Source organism: Opisthocomus hoazin, chromosome 7 (assembly GCF_030867145.1).
Source record: "Opisthocomus hoazin isolate bOpiHoa1 chromosome 7, bOpiHoa1.hap1, whole genome shotgun sequence".
Taxonomy (NCBI): Eukaryota; Metazoa; Chordata; class Aves; order Opisthocomiformes; family Opisthocomidae; genus Opisthocomus; species Opisthocomus hoazin.
The window spans coordinates 9,666,735-9,687,822 of record NC_134420.1 but is presented as its reverse complement, the minus strand read 5'-3'; the positions used below and the strand labels follow the sequence as shown (position 1 = coordinate 9,687,822).

Here is a 21,088-nt window from a genome sequence, read left to right as displayed (position 1 = left end):
CTCATCACAGTCTGTGTTTAAAACTAAAACCAAGCCAAAAATAAAGAGGAAAAACAAATGAATGTGGTGAATTAATGATAAAGCTGTTTGTTTTCTTTTGCAATATAGCACACTAATTTAAAATGAAAATATTGTTTATTTCATAATGTCTGTAACTAGTAGTTTTACTTTTTGCAAAAAGAATTTACATCCAGATTTCCCAGTTTTGTAGTTTGAATATTCGCTTAAAGATAAACTGGAGAGGACATACACATTTTTATTTTTGCAGAAACAAGTTCTAAGAATGGATGAAGACTTTAAAATGCAGGCACTTGACTCTACTCTTCCAAGTCCATCACAGACATTACTTTCCATTCAACTCTTAGACTTTAAAACAAGTTTATTGGAGGCAATAGAAGAACTGCGCATAAGAAGGGTAAATGTGTTTATACTGTTTCTTAGTGTTTCTTTGTCTTATTTCTGTCTCTCTATATGTAATCAAAGAAAATGCTGCACAAGTGTGGATAAACTTCATGCAGTATCTGAAGTAATTCACCAGGCAGGATTTTGTTTAAAAATATCATGGGTTTAGCCAGTGTCTGTATTAGAAGTTTCTCTGGAGACAGAACAAAGACAACAGGGTTGCATGGGAATGAATTTGGCTTTCCTATAATAACGTACCAAGTTGCTACAGTTGATCTCTAGGATATTGACAAAAATGATCTACATTGAATTTTTGTATTTCATTGTAGTTCTCTCTAAGAGCGGCCTTTGATATGAAAAGACAGACAATCCAAGTAATTGCTAAGTCCAGAAGTCTTTCTCATTTAATAGATTGATTTACCATTTGCCAAAAAAGCAGTGTTTTTGACTTATTTTTGTCTGTTTACTTGCGCTTTTCAGAATTACGTAAGAGGGCAAAGAGCTATTGTAATAACCAAATCCATTTTGTTTCACTGTTTTTATATTGTTAAACTATTAAGCTAGAGGCCTACAATAATACCGTATTGAATATTGGGGGGCAGGTGGGGTGTTTTGTTTTTGAAATATGAGTTGAATCACCTTGTAGTACTAAGGTTAAATTGTTTCTGTACAGTTGAAGGCAGCTATATTTTGCTGTGGTTAATTTTTCAGTTGTATGTAAGTAAGTACTTGTTTCAGTTTCTCCCTTTCGTGTTTCTGAACTGTTGTATTTTTGGAAGACCTGAAGTATGTCTTTTCTGCATTTGATGAATTTGACCTGTTCGAAAGATGTGTATTATTACTTTAAAAATATTAGTATTGATGACATGCTTGACTTATGCTTATTTTGATCTAAGTTAAATGCTATAATCCTCTCTTTAAAAGCCATAAACAAAAGAATGACTGCCATAAAAAAAAAAAATCCAAGAAAAAAAGCTGCATGATCCTACTTTCTTGGTGCAGTGTTGCTGAAATTCACCACGGTCTGATCCCCAGACTTCTGTTACAATGGTAGTGTTTAGTGTAGTCTAACTATTTTTACATTAAAGAGTAAAAAGTGAAGAATTCTAACTTTATGATAATTATTGGGATATACTTTTCCTTATAAGATAAATTCCATTTACATTGTTAACTTTGCATTTTTAATGCACTTAGTCAGAGCCTACAATGTTTATAGAGCGCCATGGAGTTTCATCTTTTCAGATTTTTTGGTTTTGTTTGTCTTTTTTTTATTATACTACAAGAGTAAGTGACTGTGATTTTATAGAAGGTTACCACAGAAGGGTGAGCAATTTTTTGATTTAAAGGTTTTTTTAGTTTCAAAATTGATTCTAATGCCAAGAACCAATTCCATGATGAAGACATGGCCCTCAGTTTCTAAAACTTCTATGCTTTCCTTCACCCCAAATATATATATATATTTACCTGTTTGTAATTAGAAATTTAAGTAAAACCAAAAAAAGTTAAGAATTTTACAGCTGCTCAATTTGAAATCCTAAAGTGTCTCTGCATGCATTTCTGTTATTTGCTTTGCTTTAACAATCAATTCAGGGCCGCTTGCTTAGTATGTTTGAAATTTGGAATATAAAATATTAATATTTTGAACAAGCAGGGGTTATGAAATAACATGGCCATGCCTAGTGCCATTTATTTTAGATTTTTTAAGTAGAACTCTGCATGAATGTTATAGCTTAAAAAAGAAAAGCCACAAAATCCTCACCTGATTTTAGCTATGAATCTCTTACAAATCCAACTACCACAAGGTTATTCTGTAAATTTATAATCAGCCCTGAGAAAAAGGCAGTGCATAGACCAAAATACAGTGCTGACTCAGAGAATTACAGTGCTTGTCTTGCACTGTGGTGGTTTTTCCGTGGACAAAAACAAAACACACTAACTTAAACTGTGTCATCTGCTGCATAAGAAAGTGAAGTAAAAGTTAAAGTTCTGCTGGTTTCTTACTAATTTTGCTACTTTTTTTTCTGAATTTCTTGTGAGGCTCGCAGTAGACTGATAGCCTGATGGAGGCAGTGTAGCCAGCATAGTGGATTTTACTCTCAGTTTTGTCTTTGACCTGTGGCTTGACCTTAGATGAGATATTTTACCTCTGTTTGCTTCTGTTTTTCTTCCCATTGTTGGCCTTGCTTGTCACCGAGACAGGAGTCTCTTCAGGACAGGAACTATGATGTATTTTGAGTTTAATGAACTGCCTTGAATGATTGGTTGTACTGCAGTATAAATTTAGGTTAATAAAAATAAATTTGTAGATTAAATTATCTGTGCGAAGCTACACAGATAAAAATTAAGCTACTGAAACAATTATTAAAGTATTTTGAGAGACTTGATATAATCCATACTTGATACCACAAGATACTATTTTAAAGTAGAATTTTCATATTTCTGAATATGCTTATTTAAATAAATGCATTGAGTTACTTCAAAGCATCTATCTGTTTTTCAGTTTTCTTGGTTAAATATCTGTAGCTAAACTCTCAAAAATAATACAGAGGAGTTGCTCATAATTTTAAATTTTTTTCTTTAAGTGACTGTTTTGCTATTTTACAGATAGAATTCCAGTTAATGGTAGCTGTGCATGTTTATTCTGGAGAATACGTTGCTTAAATTATTGTATTTGATACAGTTTCACCTTACTCCTCTGGCTTTGTTCTTAATACAAATTGAATTGATGTGAATATGTATGTAATTAGAAGCTACAGAAAATGATATTACTCTCTCCCCCCACCCCCCAGGGATTACTTCACACTCCAATAGTTTGAAAGTCCTCTTTTTTTTGCCAGTTTAGGTTTCCTACTCATCAAGCGCCGATTGATCAGCCCAGTGATTCTTTTGTGGTGGATATCCCATGCACTTTGTTCCCAAGTCTGTCAGCCTTGCTCTGCAATCAGCTGAGTTGATTTTGTTGAGTAATACGAGACAGTCCTTTGCTTAAGGGATAAATATAATGGATTTTGACAGTATAAAGTTGCGGCATAGTGGGTCAAATTGGAAGTCTTTTGTGCTTGCTGAAGTACAATGCATGCAGGACAATTGACATTAGGGTTAAATATAATGTTTACAAGGACAAGAAAGCACCTATGTTGTGTATTGAATTATTTTCTTCCCTGTACTAGATACAGAAAAACATCCTTAGCCAGGAAAGCTTGTAAATACAAGAAATTTGGAAATTCCTCCTTACTTCCATAGATATGTATTCTAATACCCTGAGGATATGGGTATTTTTGGTAGCAGTTGAAGCAGTGGAGGTGTTGATTAGCTGAACATAAGAAAGATAAATTTTAGTGATGATTTTCAAAATTTCACAAACGGTTTTCTTTGGTGCAAAGGACAAGTTTCAGTGACCTGATTTCATACCTGAACATAAGCACCTGTTGAGGCTCTTTCTGGTGTTAACTGGGACATCACAAAGTCTGGCTAATGCTATAGATTCTGTCATTTGTGCCTTGAGTTTACTAGATTAGATATTTTTTTGTGTAGTAAAAATTACAAAGAGCAAATTTTGCTCGATATAGATATAACTTGGTAGTGCTTATCTTTTAACTAAAGTATTTTTTAAGAAGTGTTTTGTCCAGCTCCCAATTTTTCTCATAATTCTCACAAGAGAAATCAACTAATCAATTCCTCACAAGAGAAATGTGAGAATTTTTCTTTACTATAAAAGAAAACTATGTTGTATTAAAAAACATAGAGTTGTGAAGGGCATTGGGTTTACCCATAGAAATATTTTCTACATTCAAATAAAGATTTCAATATAGGATTTTTTAAGTATTTCCTTTTAAAAAACATGAAACTCATTATCCACCTTTGTAAACTGAAGCCATATTGACTTCTTGTTATTGGTAGTTACCATTCTACTGTTAACTGTCAAGCACTATATAAAACATCTCCCTTGCCTGAGCCAAAGGAGTATGCTGATGTAGCAAGTGGCATTCAGAATCAGTCACCAGAAGTGGGGATGTCATATCTGATTTGCCAGGGAATTTCCTATCTGGGCTCACAACACAGGAGTGCAGGACTTCTGGAAGCAGTTCCATGTTGTGGACAAGAATGTTCTTTAAAGGCTAGTTGGTCCTATCATTGTGCTGCTGTTGACTCTAGTCTCCTTTCCTGACCCTGATTTCTGTCCCTTTCTGTCTTATGTTCTGCCTTCTTCTGCTTTGATGTAAATTAGACCTCCTTTTTGTGCTTACCCACTTTCGTGCTGATGGCCAGTGAGCAGTCATTGAGAAAGAAAATACAAGAAGTGTATTTACTTAATTATTTGCTAAAAGAGACAAATCCTGAATTATGTCTATTATCGTGATGCAGACATCATGGCTCTCACAACACCTCGAGTTTTGCCGTATTGCTGTTGCCAAAAGCTGTAGCTCATCCTAGTGCTGCAGAGCTGTACGTGCTCTTCCTTTCAGATGAATTTGAGCAAGTTTATTTCCATTCCTCTTACCCTACCTTTGTTATGGCTTTGGCTATTCTAATCCAAGCTCTTCAGCACAGTAGCCTATTTCTAGATTTTCTTAGAGTGAAGACATGAAGGAACTTTGCTCACGCTTAACTACTGTCTCCCATTCCTAAAATGTACTTTTGCTTTCTGGCGGCTATGAAGGGGTTTGCACTGCACAATGTAGCACCGTATAGCACATTGTAGCTCAGAATACCTGACCTAGTCTGTTCCAGAATGGAAGAGATGTACATAATTGTGCAGAGCTAACTCATCTATTTAGCAGTGCTTCACAGATGAAATGGGGAAGTGGAGTTCAGTGTTGAGATGAAAATTGATAGTTGCAGTATAAGGTTAGTATTTGGAAATGTCACTTGGGCCCAAAAGGCAAATTGGGTTTTTGAGATATAAGGTGAAGAAAGTTGATGAAACCATAAACTTACTCATCAGAAGGTGCAAAGCAGGACTAAATTTGAGTTATTAGTGGTATTACAATATTGGGGGACATGCCAGTTATGATCATAACGATCATATTTGTTGTGCTATATCTAGACTTAAAAAAATGCAGAAATATTACAATATACGCAAAGCTAAACCTTGTTGGAGGCATGTTCTGCAGGAAAACCACCACCTTCAGGTTTGTGGAACAGCAGAGAAGTTTAAAAGGGCTCCAGAGGCACCTGCTGTAGCTATATAGGCAGCTCTGTGGAAACAGTAATCTACAGTGACCAAAAACATGAGATTGAATGAAATTGTTCCAGAAACATTTTTCAGAAATAAAGAGGATGCTAGGGAAATGAAAGATTTTGGTGAAGTTTATTGCAAGTAACAATTCGAACTGCTAACAGACAGAATGGTGAAGCGCTTGATTTGATTTTCTTAAAGGATAGAGTAAAAAGAGGAAATTGGGGGGGTGGGGCAGAGACAATGATATAATAACACAGAACAGAAATGTGAATGGGGGGTTTTTTGTTTGTTACCTAAAAGTTGTCAAAAAGGACACCACTAACACAGGGTGCAGAGAAACAGAACAAAAAATGCTAACAGTCTTATAACTGGATTTTCTGCCTAGAGTGTAAATTAAGGTACTTTTTAGGAAAATGGCAGAAACAAAGAAAGCTGAATATTTAAAAAAAAAGGAAAAAAGTAAGTCTATGGATATAAAAGAATAAGTAGTACTGAAGTTTACGAATCTCGTGACTGTGACATATACGACATTGTTATTCAAGTCAGTAAGCTGTGTGTTAGCGTGTACCTTCTGTGTTAGCAAATAATGTGGCCTTTGATTAGGAGCTGATTACTTGGAGAGAAGAGCATTGTAAGTATCAATGCAAACATTTAAAGGAATATATTTCGATAGATGTTTTTTATTTAAATACAGAGCAATTGCAGCCTATGCGGTGGAGCCAAGTACAGAGCAATAAAAGATTTCCAAAGGAAAAGAGGTAGTTGGCATACATTTCTGTTTCTCTGCTTCTGAAAAAGGACACGTTTTGAGAAAAAATTCCAAATGCATGGTTACTAGACGTTTTGGTTAACTGTCCTAAGTATTAAGATCCAAAAATGTAGTATCAGGAACTGAAGTTGGAATAAAGCTGTTATAAATATTTTCTCTCCCTTTAGCATTTGTCCTGGGAACAAAACTTCAGAAGGATATTCATGTGGTCTACTAAAAGTTGTACTGGACTGTTTAGTTCATGAACGGTATTCTAATTATAGTATGAAACAATCAGAAACTGTAGCTTCTATGAGTACTATTTGATTGACCTGCATGAGAAATTGGATGTGCAATTTTGTAGGAGGTAGATTATGAGTTTGAAAAAGATAATAAAAGTACCTAGCAGCAGTTTTGGCTGCTTGGACGTGAGCCAGCTGTACTCTGTTCCTAAATCTGTTCAGGGTCAAGAATCGAGGGGGCTTGACCAATCCACAGCCCATCTTGTAAAACTACAGCCTCAAGCAAACACTTTAAAGAAGGCTTGACACTTTCTAAAGGTTATAACGAGTAAATAAACCATCAAATTACTCCTCTTTTATTGTTATGGTAGTCTTTTTTATAAAAACACTTAAATCCATGTAGTCCTAAGGCATCTAATAAAAAATGAACACTTTCAAGGTTTTGTGCTTTAATACCTCATTGAAGTTATATACAATATTATTCTCCTAAGTGTAACAGAAATGTTTTTGTATTATTAAACAGCTGGTGGAACTTCTAAAAAAAACAAAAAAAAAGTGCTTCACACAAGTTTTAAGAGCTTTCAATTCAAAATGGGTAAACTATAAATGTCCTTTGAAAGAAGTAAAAATGATGGATAAGGCTTATAATTGTTAGCGATTTCACATGAGAACACTTTTATCATGCAATTGTCATTCTCTCTTTAAGTATTTATGATGTTTATTTTTTTCAACAGTAGTTAGATACATACACATTTTTGATAGCTTCCAGATTCTCCTTTATAATTTGGGAGTAAGTTGGAGGAGTGTTGTTCAATTAGAAATTTGGTTCTTATCCTCTTTAGCATTCAAATCAAAGGGTTCACTTAAAATGGAATTTAATGCAGTTTTCAAATTTGTATTATTGTATTTATTTAGTGAAATGTAAAGTGATCGGTATGGATGTGGGATTTAACAATTACAAATTTCTTAAATTTTAACATGCTGTTTCTTAGAACAATTGCAAAATTTTAAGCCAAGTGTCTGCACAAAAATGTATTTCTGTATTTTCTTTTCAGTGTCCTCACTAGGATTTAGAATGGAAATGGTCTAAATGCTTGATTACGAATAGTCTGCTGGTTCCATTTTATATAAAATCTTTTTGTTGTTTTGTACTAAAATCACTTCTTTTTTATATACACCAAAGGCTTGGTTTCATTTAGGTAACAGTTACGTGTCGGTAAGCCCAGTCTATTTGAAATGAAGTTTTCTTTGTCAAGAATTTGCAATGCTCGTATCTGCTGTGTTGCTACCCTTTAAAATATTACATTCTTTTCCCTTTATTTCATGGTAAGTTTAATATGGATACATACTTGTTGATCTCCAACAACCATTGAAATTAATTATATATTTGCCGTAAATTTTAGTGAGGTCAGAATCACAGTGCATATGTTAAGCTTTTTTTGTCTCTGTTACCACTTTATCTTTGTAGCTGTATTTCTTTTTTGATGCTAGTTGCAGTATAAAGTTTGTTTTGTAAATACTCTAAACTTGAGCTTTTGGCTTATAATAATACACCAAACTAGATGACTTTACAAAGAAGAAAATGGTTATATGCATAAAACCTAAAGAAATACAATAATTAGTGTGATTAGTTTGCATGTTTTCAAAATATATACTTGAAAAATTAGCTAGCATGTTACCAAAAAAGCATATTAGGATTGTGCAGGCACTTCAGGTATGCTGGGGGCAGTTTTACTATGCATTATGTTGATCTAAGCCCATGCTGCATCTCCTGCAGCAACAGGTCACTGTTGCTTCTGTTGCACTGGTACAGATTCTTAGGTTCTGGGGGGCTAGACCTGATGCATGGGATGACTGGCTACCTCCTTCTGCCTGTTTAGTTGTGCACTGGATCAAAATTTTGGTTTTGTCTCTGAAATACCCTTAGGTATGCTAGTGCCTGCATAGGGGAGTAGTAGAAAGATATAGTCTGGAGTTAGGGAAGAACACTACTGCAGCCCATTTTGATTAGTTTAGAAATAATTTACATGGTGTGTTTAAGGGTCAGATTTTATAATCCTCACTTCATACAATTTTGAAAAAATCTTTTGCTAATAATATATCATTTTGAACAAAGCTTTTGCTAATAACATATCATTGTAATAGCATTTGTTGCTTAATGGCATAAATTGCTTAAGATTACACTTCTATAAGAAGCTGTAAGTCAACCTAAATTGCTTTTATCACTCCAGGAAACTTAGGGGAAGTATCTTCATTCAGTACTTACAGATTAGTATCAGAAAACAAATTCATTGCAACTTCAAAGTACTATTTGTTAAGGCAGAACTGGGAAGCATTGATAATCTTTTAAATTCTTTTAACTATTTTTTTACCATAAGGCATATGAAATCTTTAGATCTCTTCTCCATCTATATACTACTGGTACATATCAGAGAAGCAAAAGCAAAAGAAATTTTCTCTAGTTCTGTAAGCCAAATTTTAATTTTAAATGTATGTTCAATATTTTATATCTAAAATTCACATGAGTGTTGCGTATTTTTTAGATCCCACAAGTAACTCTCAAAATGCTTAGGAGTAGCCTTCTGTGGATAGAAGTGTGTGTTATTTCTGTCAGCACATGTGCCTGTAAACTGCCTGTTAATCAAGGAAGACAGTTTTGACCCTAAAACCTATAAAAGATGTCAATGTCAAAAACCTATTTTAAATTACCTTGGGATATATTTTGCCATTTTATTTCTATTGATAGTACAGTGGGACTATGAATCAAATGTTAATACCAAGTGAGAAAGGGTTGCAAAATCTTCATTATGGGAGTCTTCCACAAATTGTTGAAGCATTGTAAATATCCTTGTATTAAAAACTTAGAACCCTCATTCGTACTGAGTTTAGGAAAGAATTGCATTTCTTAAAGATGCAGCATACATTATTCTTTGTAGCCAAACATTGTATTATCTGCTTCACTGTGGAAGAAGGAAGAACCTCAGTTCACTCTTTCACTGTTTCAGAATGTTTGTCACTTCATCTAGGGGTGATTTTTTTTTCTGATGGTAAGTAATAGTTGTTCATGGAATTGCAATTCAGCAGAATTTTACATAAAATTCAGTATCAAGAGAATAATCTTTTTGAGGTCTGCTTTTAATTTTTTACAAGAGAGATCCATAAATGGCTCTTTTTTGAGCTGTCACTGTTTCCCTGAGGATTATAGCCACTTCTTTTGCAGTAGTCTGGACTGTTGAGGTATGAGTCATTTCAAGAGTGCCAACATTTTCATGAATTTAAAATGCACATTTCAAGCTGGAGTGGGGAAGTTGAACTCAAAAGAATCATAAAGGTGCACATAATATATCAAAATATAGTAACTCAGAGAACACAGTTCAAGTGTTGGGAGTACTCTTTTACCCTCACACAATCAGTTTGGCCCTTGGACTGTGTCCAGCACAGGACCTCAATAAATGTTACTTGTGCACCAATTCATCAGAGAAGTCAATCTTACCTAAATGTGGTCTCTTTTCAAGGCAATCATCAGTGTGCAGTAACAAAGTAGGAAATCAGCCTTCTGAAGCTCAGGGCAACACTTTAGTGTAGCGCTCTAGGTCTTTAAAGAATATTCATTATTTTGACTGTATGCAATAACAGGACAGTAGTGAATTGCTTATGATATACATGAAAAGCCTAAATACTGTTCTTGCAAGAAGTCATGACTCAGTGATAGGGGAATCTGTTGTTCTTCCTTTGCATGGTGTATTTGTAAAGGAAGGTCAGTGCTCACAAAAATTTGACTCAAAAGGGAAGCTGATTCTCGTTATGAAAATTTTACTTCATTACTAGAATGTTTCAGGAAAATTCCCATAAACTTTTAGCAACTGTGATTATCAGCAGGGAAGTCTTATTTTTTATCACAGTAATAGCTTGATTCTTGACAAAGTGCTCTCCAAGAAGAGGAGGTATAACGCACCTCCCTGTTACTAGTCCATCTTCTGGATTGTGGAGGAAACTGTAGACTTTAGTAATGTTTTCAGATTTTCTGGTAACTCATCTTGTCAAAAATATGTGTTGATTATCCATGACTTCTGTTTAACTTCTTTCATCTGGTAGGTCAGGAGGCTTATTGGCACAAAAGGTTATGATAAATATTTCACTTTTTCCATAATAACAGAAGTAATTGCTGACAGACTTTTTGGTTGTCCTGGGAGATGTCAATAAGGATTCAAATGCTTTGAGCTGAATAAGTAAGATGTCCCAAAGTTTCTGACTCATTAACCATAATCGTCTGTATCATTGACTGACGATTATTGAAGCACTTATTGCAGCTTCCTGAATTTCTCTTCATCTCGGTGTTTTGACTTGGTTCATCAGAATATTCAGTCATTTTTCAACTGTGAAGTCTGTTTTATTCCCTTTTGGGTCTGGTTTTGTTGTAAGATGCACAAGAGAATATGCGTGAAGAGGGAACTGTTCCTGCTAATGAAGAGAGCTATGGTCCTAGCTTCTAATGGTCTGCTATGCATTTCAATCTAAGTTATTCTGCAAATTTTCTCACCAAAACAGCTGAACTCATTTACTGTTTTACCACATCCAGGAAGCTTTTTCCTTTTTTGCTGTGGAGTGTGTAGGCACGTACTGTTACGTGTACTGGACTGTAAAGGAAGAAGAGTATGAATACACAATTTATGTTCATGTTTGATTTGCAGGTACTGTCTTATGTAAATGTGTTTGTTTGTTTGTTTAACTAGGAAACAGAGATTAATTATGAAGATCAAATAAGTAAAATTGTTGTAGAGAAACAGGAACTTGAATGGCAGAAGGTAACTTTCCTACATGGTTTTAGTATTTTAACTGCTGGGATTTAATTTTAATATATTATTAATAAGGATTGTGATTTGATACAATTTAAGGCTATTGTCATTTCCAGGAGTCGAATGTGGTAGCCAACAGTCTATTGTCTAGTCATGAACTTCTGTAGTTTTTATATCTATTTGGATTGCACCCAACCTAGAAACCTGATTAACAAAAGAGTGCCATCTAATATTTGGCATGACTGGAAATCTTCAGCCAAAAGGGGTGTAAATATTGAAGCAATAAGATGTTTAGCTTAACATGAGGCATGTTGACATGTTAGTGTGGGGGAAGCTATGCAGCAGCTTCCCTCTATTATGCTTGGCTTTGGCAAGTGCAAGTACCAATGCAGTTGTACAAACAACTTCACTTGCAATGTTTTGGGGGTGAGAATTAAAAAAAAAAAAAATTTAAACAGAAACTTATGTTAGACATAGCCAAAAGTGGTTTGTCAGCTTTTAAATGCTTAGAATGAAGTATTCAATAAAATAAGTCTCACATTTTTCTTAGGGTTAGGGCTCCTGAGGTTATGCTTTCATAGGAAATCCACGCCCTACTCTAATACAATCAAACCTATGACCCCTGTCACTAGGTCACAAGATAAAAGGCTTCACTCTGTATATTTTACGATCGCAGATGAAAGAATAATTTCAGTTCTATCCTTGATCTTGGGATATTTAACATTTTAGTAGTAAAGGAAGACTATTTCATCTTGGAGTTCATCCTAACCATCTTAAATTAATAATCCTAACTATGTGCTTTATTTTTCTGAAAGATATATATGTGCACACAGAAACAGGAAGCATTTTATATTTGTAAAAGCAACGGTGCATTCAATTTGTAACCCTTCTTTGCTTTTCTTAATCTAGCATTGCAGTTCTTAATAATCTGGGTTCAAAAGGGATGATTTCCTTTCATTCTGAGACCTTAACAGCAGTTTAATTTACCGTTAACAAAAAGATGACTCTTAACAGGCAGTTAGGTGAACTCTTTTTTTCTGCACTTGGCATTTAACATTGGCACATGTCAAACCTAATCTAAACAGTGAGTAGTAGATTTTAGGAACTGCCTGTGAGCACATATGTAGAGCTCTGGAACTTCAAGGGAACAAGCTAGTAGGAGTTTCCAATTCTGGAGATTCAAGTAAGTTGAAAATGCTATTTGAATTTGAATTTGTGACCTGATGGTTTCTGAATGCACCATCATATTGACCCCAATGGTCATTCAGTAAGTAGACAGCTTCCTCTCCTCACATATCAAAGGTTCTGTTATATTTTTTTCTTCAGAGATATATATCCCTTTCAGTCAACATTTCTGTGATTCAGTATATATTTTCTTTTACCTTAAATGTAGCAAACTAGTTTAATTTAAAGACATGACTTGAGATAAGTTTCTGGTTTAATACTACAATTTTAAAGCAAAACTTTGTCTACGTTTTACGAATACTTTTGCTGCTCTTGGAAAAAATACACTAGAGTAGGGAAAACAGAATAATTGGAGAAAATACTCCTTTAAATCTAATGAGTATACTCATTAGACTTACCATAACATCACAATATCAAAGGTGATTTTGCTTATATTTTTAAAAAGTAACCTTGTTCTTCACTCTCCCTGCACCACACATACACAGCATGCATGGAAAATTTATTCCAAAACTGACTTTTTCAGAGTTATACATAATCATTTTGTTTAATAGTCTCATCTGTGAGGTCTGTTAGGAAATGAATATTTGTAGAAACTTCCCAGTCTCTTTTTTAGAGTAAAATACATCAGTTGAATATACAGTACAAGAAAGTCTGTGGTATATTATGAAGACCTCAGTAATGCTTTTTTCCAGTTATCAGTTACATCAGTGACAAAATTGTACAAAAGAAGACTGTTCTGTGAAACCAAACATACATCCACATATATTACTCTATAATATTGGCTTGAATGCCTATAATCTCAAGAAGTGTCATCATAATTTGACAGTACTGTAGGTATAAAATTTTATTTCTGTGGTGAGTAGGCATACTCCACTGAGAATAGTTGATTTGCTGTCACTGCAGTACTGTTTCTGGCTTTCTAACATACTTGGTATGCCCTTTACCCACTAGAGAACCTGTGGCTTTGAACACAGTTCTAAGTGACAACTAGAGGAAAACATTCATTAAGACTTTTGTTTTCACACTTTTGAATATTTATTCATGTAGTATGTATGTATTGTTTCTTAGATACTAATCAAAACTTTCTCTACCTACCTTACAATGAATTAATGAGTATGTGTATGAATATAAAACACCTTACCTCCACAGATTCTTGTCTTGCTTGTATGAAAGGGCAACAGCTCTCGCTTGTGGAACTTGAAAGCACCACCACTTTGCTGGAGAAAGTAGCAATTTTGGAATGGGCTTTATGTCTGAAAAACTCTTCAGTTAAGGCAGGAGAAGAAATTAGAGTTCTCGTGTGAAACAAATGATCAATTTATTTTCTCCTAGTCATTCTTTTTAATAGTCTCAATTTATATTTATTTCTGTGCAGTCGTTACTTAATCATTTCCTACTTCACAGTAATATTTCTCACCTAAAAACTCATCTATATTTTGAGATAGCTGTTCAAGGACAGAGCCTCTTGACTACCTTTACCTAATATTTTTTAGAGTCTAGAACTTATCTTATGAACATATCTTCTGTAATACTTCATCTCGGGGGGTGGGGTAGGGGGGTGTGTGTGTGTGTGGCCTATCTTGTATAGGAACATGATGCTTAAAGATGCTGAAGATTTCCAAATTGCAGAGTGCAGTATTACTATATGAGATTATGAGATGAAACAATAACAAAAATAAAATTAATAATACATCTTTAACTATTTTCTTGTTGTTATGGAAGAGAGTAAAGCCAGGCAGTAGGATGATAAAAATCTTGCCTTCACCTTACACTTACCATTTTCTACCCTTCTTCAGCTCTTTCATGCAGTTTGTTAAATGACTAAAATTTAACTACAAATAGAATAACTGATTGTTATTTTTTTAAATGGAGATTAAAATGGTATTATAACTACATGGAACTGTGTCAGGATGCTGTCTTAAGATGGCAGTGGGTGTTGGATTGCTTCTGCAGTTTGATAGGATGGGTAAGAGTTGCTTTTGTAAGTCCTAGCAACAACAAACCTGAATTCTGGAGGTGAGAATTGTTACCTGTTATGAATTAAAGAGAAGCTGCAACTAAAAAGATGATTACCAGTTAACAAATGTCTCTTTTTATTCTTCAGGTTTTGTTTTTAATCAATCATGTCTTTCTAAAAATATTTAACAAGGAATCAGGTTTTTTTTCTTGAAATACTGTATGTATGGTTTGCTGTAACATAATATTTAAAACACTATTTTTATTTCACATGACCAGGAAACTCTGCAGCATCAGACAGATATGTTGCACCAACAGAACAAAGAAGCTATGGCAGCTTTTAAAAAACAGGTAGCAAAATACGGTCTTCTAGCTTTGACAATGAGATTTTAAGATATGATGGCATAATAGCAAGTTATTGATTGGTATTAAAATATTTTTCTGTTGCATATAAAATGTTAGAATATACGGCTCAAAGAAATTAGGTGTTTATCTTTCTTCCAGACATAGTATAACGCCTGTATTTTGACAGTTGTTCCCAGTAAGCCACTCTTCATGGGATTTTTAATTTTTTATTTTTCCAAAAATTCCTAGAGAAGATAATGCTGCTTTTAATCTGTTGGTTGGTTCCCTCCCGCCTCCCGCTTCTAAGATGGCATGACCTCTGCAAGGTTAAGTTCATAAGCCACAGTGAAAGTTCTGCCTCATAACTTACTCTGTTCAACATGTGAAAGTGTGTTTCAGTCTTTCAAATTGGGGTTGTGGTTTTTTCCCTCCGTAATATATAATCAACAAGTATGAGCGCTGAAAGAACTTGCAGAGAACTGAAACTGTTGCTCATGGTAATGAGGAATTTATCACTAATGCTGTATCACAATCATATCACAGAAAAAAAGAAATTGACAAGCAATTAGGTTTTTCTTTCTTGGAAAAATAATTTGTGATTCATAAGCTTGCTGATTGTGACTCTATAGTTACCATTGTTCAAGAAAAAAAAAAACAGGAAGTACGCTGTGCAGGGCAGTATAACTACATTGTCTTGTCAAGTTGCATGAATAAAATCAATCCCATGTGCTGTATTGATTTGTTGTTTCTTTTTTTCTTTCTGTGTCACTGGCAATCAAGTTACAGGCAAGGATGTTTGCCATGGAAGAAGAAAAGGTAGTCTATGTTACAATTATTTGTTATTTGTCATCCAGTGAAGCACATAAGCAAATGATAATGCATATAATTTACTGAACATGTGCTAAATATAAATTAAGTATATTACAATGAAATTATTTTTCTTGCTATGGCCTTGGCAAAAGAAATTTCTTCATAACCTTTGTTTTTTGTTTGTAGCCTATAGAACTTCAATTACTTGTGAAATGTCACTTTAAAATTTGCTTATACTAAAAATCAGTTGGGGAAAAAGTGTTCTTTGATAGTTCTGTATTGAAGATATACAAAATTTACTTTATTTTGGGGGCCTGGGACAAATTGTCGTAAGCCTTTTCCATGTACTAGTGAGTAATAACAATTCTAACTGGTGTAGTAAAACCAGATTTTAATAGGGCTTTTACTGATGTACCTGAGCTCGTTTGAACTTGAACTAAACTGAAGTAAGATATACTTAAGCCTGAATTTCTGGGTTTTTTCTTAACTACATGAGTTTTTATACCAAGCTGAGTGCCTGCTTCCTCTTCTGAATAAAGGATTTGCATTTGATATACTAGGAGCCTGTTTCAAACAGTGAAGCCAATGAATGTCTGTGTGTGGACTCCATTATTTTGCTTAAATTTCCCAATGATTAAGAGTGGACGAGTACACTATATGTGTTGTAAGAACTTGCACAGAAATTTGCAAACTGGTGAAATTGGTTTGAAAGTATATAAAAGTAAACTTCATTATTTGCTGCATTTATATTATCTGGCTGAGTTATTTTCTTACTTGTATTTGGAGTTTTTTCTTGTTAAGACATTCTTTTTGTCCACACATAACCTGATTTGTATTTTCAATGAGAACTACCATTACAGAATTAAATTGTGTGCTGATTTTTTTTTTCCCTCTAAATACTTCCATTGAATTCAACTAGTACTTTCAGTACTTTGTATCAAAGTAACTGAAAGAATAAATTAAGCTATAATGTTTCAGGACAGTGTTTGAATACAAAGACCAATTTTTGCTCCAATTTACATTATATGTACTTTACTGATCAAGGTGGTTTCAAGAGATTGTGCAGCCAGCACTATGTTAGAAACAAATGGAACACGCAGGGGTGGTTGAGTGGATGTGTTTATTTTCCCTGACTTAGAGAATCTCTAATATCTAGATTCTTCTCTCCATTGTATTGATTGCTGCCCGAGATTATTACCTGATTTAACTTCACTGAAGTCCTTTGACTTTATTCACATGCATATATATGTGTGTGTATATATACACACACGCACATGTGCTATATATATAAATTTAAAATATGCTTGCATATATTTAGTAATTCTAGTGATAGCAGGTTACAGTTCAGTCTTTGTGGTTTGGAAAAGCTGAGAAAGTTGTTTCTGTGAAGACCCTGCTACAGTCAATAAGAAAATGGATTTACCTGGTACTTTCTTTGTTATTTAATATCTTCGTTCTAAACTGAAGTAACTTATTAATTCTGCCTTTGTCAGGCTTGTCTCTCCCAGAACAGAAAATATGAAAACTTACCGACTAGTCATAAATGGTGAAAATATACTATCATGTTTTCACTTTTCTTTTTATAGGAGTATATATGTACATTTAAAAATTATTTAGCTGAATTTTCACTTGTTTTCACCAGTGAATTCTTCTGTCATAGCAGAGCAGTGCTTTATTTTTGTAACATTCTTGTTGACAAATTCTTGTTGTAAATGCATTTATTCTGCCCAAATCCTGAAATACAGCTTTTGTTGAAAGGGAAAATGTCAACTTGCTGTAGAAACAAAAGAAAAAGAAATTGATGGACTGAAAGAAGCATTAAAAGCATTACAGGTAAACTACTATTTTTATTAAATAACTTTCCTTGGTATAGAAGTGTTTAGGTTTTAGGTTTTTCCACTGGTAAGAAAAGAGTTGGTTTTGACAGGGTCTTTAAGGCCTTCTCATTTAATCCTTCTAGTTACATTTACACCTCACTTTCTAACACTGAGTTTCCGTTAGTCTTCCATGTCAAGACTACTTTAAGTTTGCCTTCCAGCTGAAGTTCTTTTCCTCCAGAAGAACTGCGGACTCAATAGAAGTCCATATAGTGTGTGAGATGCGCTTTCTTTTCATTTCCATAGTCTTACTCTTTCTTTCTATTCTTGCCTTCTTACTTCTCACCTGTCTGGAAAGTCTGGGTTTGGACTGCTAAACAGAAACAAGTATTCACACTGGGCCTCCAACTGACAGTGCTACCTGTGTTTTTTATTATATTCCTTTGTTTCACGAGGAGGTTTGTGCATTTACCACCTAATCCATGCCTTTCCAATGCCTGTTTGTCAGTAAAATTGTTGGATAAATGCACAATTTACTCTGGAGCCGCTTGGTGTTATTTCTGTATTGTATTTTATATTATTGCATGGTGTTGGAGCAGTTGTGGCCGAGATTCACACTTACTTGAAGTAAAGAAAGGCATAGGGACATAGCTAGTATTTGGGGTTTTTTTTCAAGACCAAGACAGATCTGTTGAAAATGGATTAAAAGAGTATAACTCTGAAGGTTTTTGTTCAACACAGAAGAGAATTAGAATTGTAATGCATTGCCACATTTCAGGTATTGCCAGGAATTTAATTATTTTTCTACCCAAAACTGAGTGAGATAATAATTAGTTTTATTAAAAACAAAATGGTTATAATGGATTATTACCAATGACTTTACAATGTGTTTGGTTCTTGTTAACATTCTCTTAAAATAGGATGTATTTTCTTGGTATCTGACTGTTTATTTAATCATTTAGTTAACGCTGAGGGTATTTTAGGAGCAAAGGAAATTTATTCCCATGGCTGGCCTTCTGTGCGATGGCTGTAAGGATTTTGTTGCCTTGTTCAAACCTTGGTATAGCACAGATGACGCAGAATATCCCTCCATGGTCTGCTGAACATAGTATGTGGACAGCAAGAGTAATGAAAGATTCTAATGGGCTTTCTTTTGTAAAATAAAACAGAAATTTAAAAAAAAGCTTGACATTAAATGTTTAATGTTAAAAGATCAAACATTTGTGTAACAGTGTAGTTCAGATCTAGGTAATTCTGCTGTGACATGACGAAGCAGGACGTCACAGTGAACCTGTGGACCCTGAAAAAATTGTCTGGAAATCAGCCTAAAATGAGTGAGGAATTTCTAAATTGGTTCTGTAGTCCGCTCTATCCAGAAAGTCAGAATTCTACCTTAAAATGATTGTGCTCTAGGCTTAGTTTTTCTAGAATTAATATTTTCTGTACAAGATTTACACACTCTGGGTTCTTTGACATTTCTCTTTTTTTTTTTTCCTAGACATTGTCAATGTTTCTTTAAACATTCTAAGAGGTATAGAAACTAAAGCTCTTGCAATTTCAAGTATTGTGCAAGTGAGATTTCTCTGATGTCAATGATATATGAAAAAGTGTTAATGATTTGAAATGTCAGTCTTATGTTATCAAAGCATGCAAGATTGGTACAATGTGTCTTTATACGGCACTGTTCAGAGTATCTATCTAGAATTTTTTTTTTTCCAACAGGGAACACACATATATTCCTCTAGGACTTGAGGCAATATTTTAATTTCTATCTCTGTTTTCTTCTCTGTTTATTTCTAAGGGTCTAGTTTACAAAGACTATAGTCCTTTTACACGTTATTTTTATGATACATGTCAGAAAACACAAGAATTTATCCATTTTCAAAATTCCTCTAGTACGAAATCAGTGTAAAGCATGTTTTACATAATTTAAATATTGAAGTGCAATTGTGAAAAGTGATCTAATAGTAAAAGAAATAGTGTAATAATTAATTCAAAACCAGTATGACTGTATTGGATTGGCAATAAATGCAATTAAATCTTAGGTATGAAAATACTTAAATGTGCAGGTTGTCATTGGAAAAAATGTAACAACAATTTAATTAATAGCTCTTTCATTTTACAGATTTCAAAATACACTTTACAAAAGAAACTGAATGAAATGGTAAGAAATTAATAAAAGTTAAAAAAATAAGGAACAGCTTTTATGAAAAGAGAATGTCTACTTAGAGTATAATGCAAATACTGACCAACTCTAATACTTAAATGCTGTGTGGTAATTATTACAAATAACCAAAAGAGGTGATACCAGCTTTGAATCTGAAAAACTTTCAAATACAGTGTTGTTAGTTTCTTATAGTTTGATAGCTGCTGTTTATCATGTGGAATTTTTCCTCCCCGAATTAAAGTATAATTGGTATATTTGTCCTTTATAGAGTAAAGATTGTTTTTTTATAGACTGTGGTTTGAATACCCTTGTAGGATCTAGCATATTCCTCTGAAAGAAGTAATAGAGAATTCCAAGCAGTTCTTAATTTTTTTTTTTAAGAAAAACTGATAATGTTTTTCCTCTCACTATTTTGCACTCCTCAGAATTACTTCTTAACATCAGTTCCCCTGAACAGTTTAGATTTCATCCAGTCCAGCTTACTCCCTTTGACACAGAGAATAAATTTATGTAGAGTGACAGCATAGTCACTCTGAACCCTGTTGTCTGTTTTAGGAAGTGAAAGAGTGAGCTGCAGCAACATTGCTAAGCTTGATTGAATAAATGCTGTGAAAATTCTGCTGCTGCTCAACTGGAAAGAATAAAGATAATATTGTCAGACCATTACAAACTGTGATTTTAATTAAGAAGCTCAAAAAACTAGGGTCCAGTTTAACTTTAAGTACCATGACATTTGTACTGAAAGTCATCTTCAACGCTACAGTGGTTTTACACAAAATATGGTGAAATTGAATAATGTGCCCTCTGACCTGGGAGATAAGGCTACAAGTTAAAGATCAAAGGCAACATAAAATGTGTTTTGTCTTACTTCACTTTTAACTTGTATTTATTCTTAAAATGCATCTAATCTAAAAATGTACAAAATTATTGAACTTACATTTAGGTCATTTCACATATTATCTTTGTTTCATAACTTTCAAGCACAGTCTTGCATATGAATGAGAATATTTAAATTACAACACCTTTTCTGTAAGCTGGAAATACGTCTGTGCTGCTTAAACAGCTAAATATCTTCATTTCTTATGTTTATAAACTTTTTAAATAATTGATTATTTGAAAATTTTGAAAACATTGGGGTACTGCGACTTTGATACAAAGTATGCTTTAAATGCTATTGAGTGAGGGACACGATGTGAGAAATCCTCTCTTGCATGTAGCACTAAACCTAACATGTATGGCTTGGCCATAGTTACAGAAGGTGCTCTGATATGACATGACGAAAACAAAAAAATGCAAGGCAAGCAGAAGTGAATTCTTTCCTACAACTGTATGCAGTAGTGGGCTAATACACACAGTTTTAGACTGGGTCAAATTCTACCAACTTTACTCCTTGACTAGTTGCACTAGAATAAATGGTACCTTCTAGGGATCAAAGTAC

The 21,088-nt window shown here is 33.9% G+C and overlaps 1 protein-coding gene across 2 annotated transcripts in view; it reads left to right on the top strand.

Moving 5' to 3' along the window:
- Positions 1-21,088, top strand: part of CCDC73 (coiled-coil domain containing 73) — an 82,704-nt gene that overhangs the window by 25,016 nt on the left and 36,600 nt on the right. For both annotated transcript variants that reach the window (XM_075425378.1, XM_075425379.1), the window contains 6 exons: positions 269-415; positions 11,308-11,379; positions 14,791-14,862; positions 15,637-15,672; positions 17,425-17,499; positions 19,609-19,647. In XM_075425378.1, coding sequence (XP_075281493.1) covers positions 269-415; positions 11,308-11,379; positions 14,791-14,862; positions 15,637-15,672; positions 17,425-17,499; positions 19,609-19,647 — 441 coding nt within the window. The remainder of the gene's footprint in view (positions 1-268; positions 416-11,307; positions 11,380-14,790; positions 14,863-15,636; positions 15,673-17,424; positions 17,500-19,608; positions 19,648-21,088) is intronic.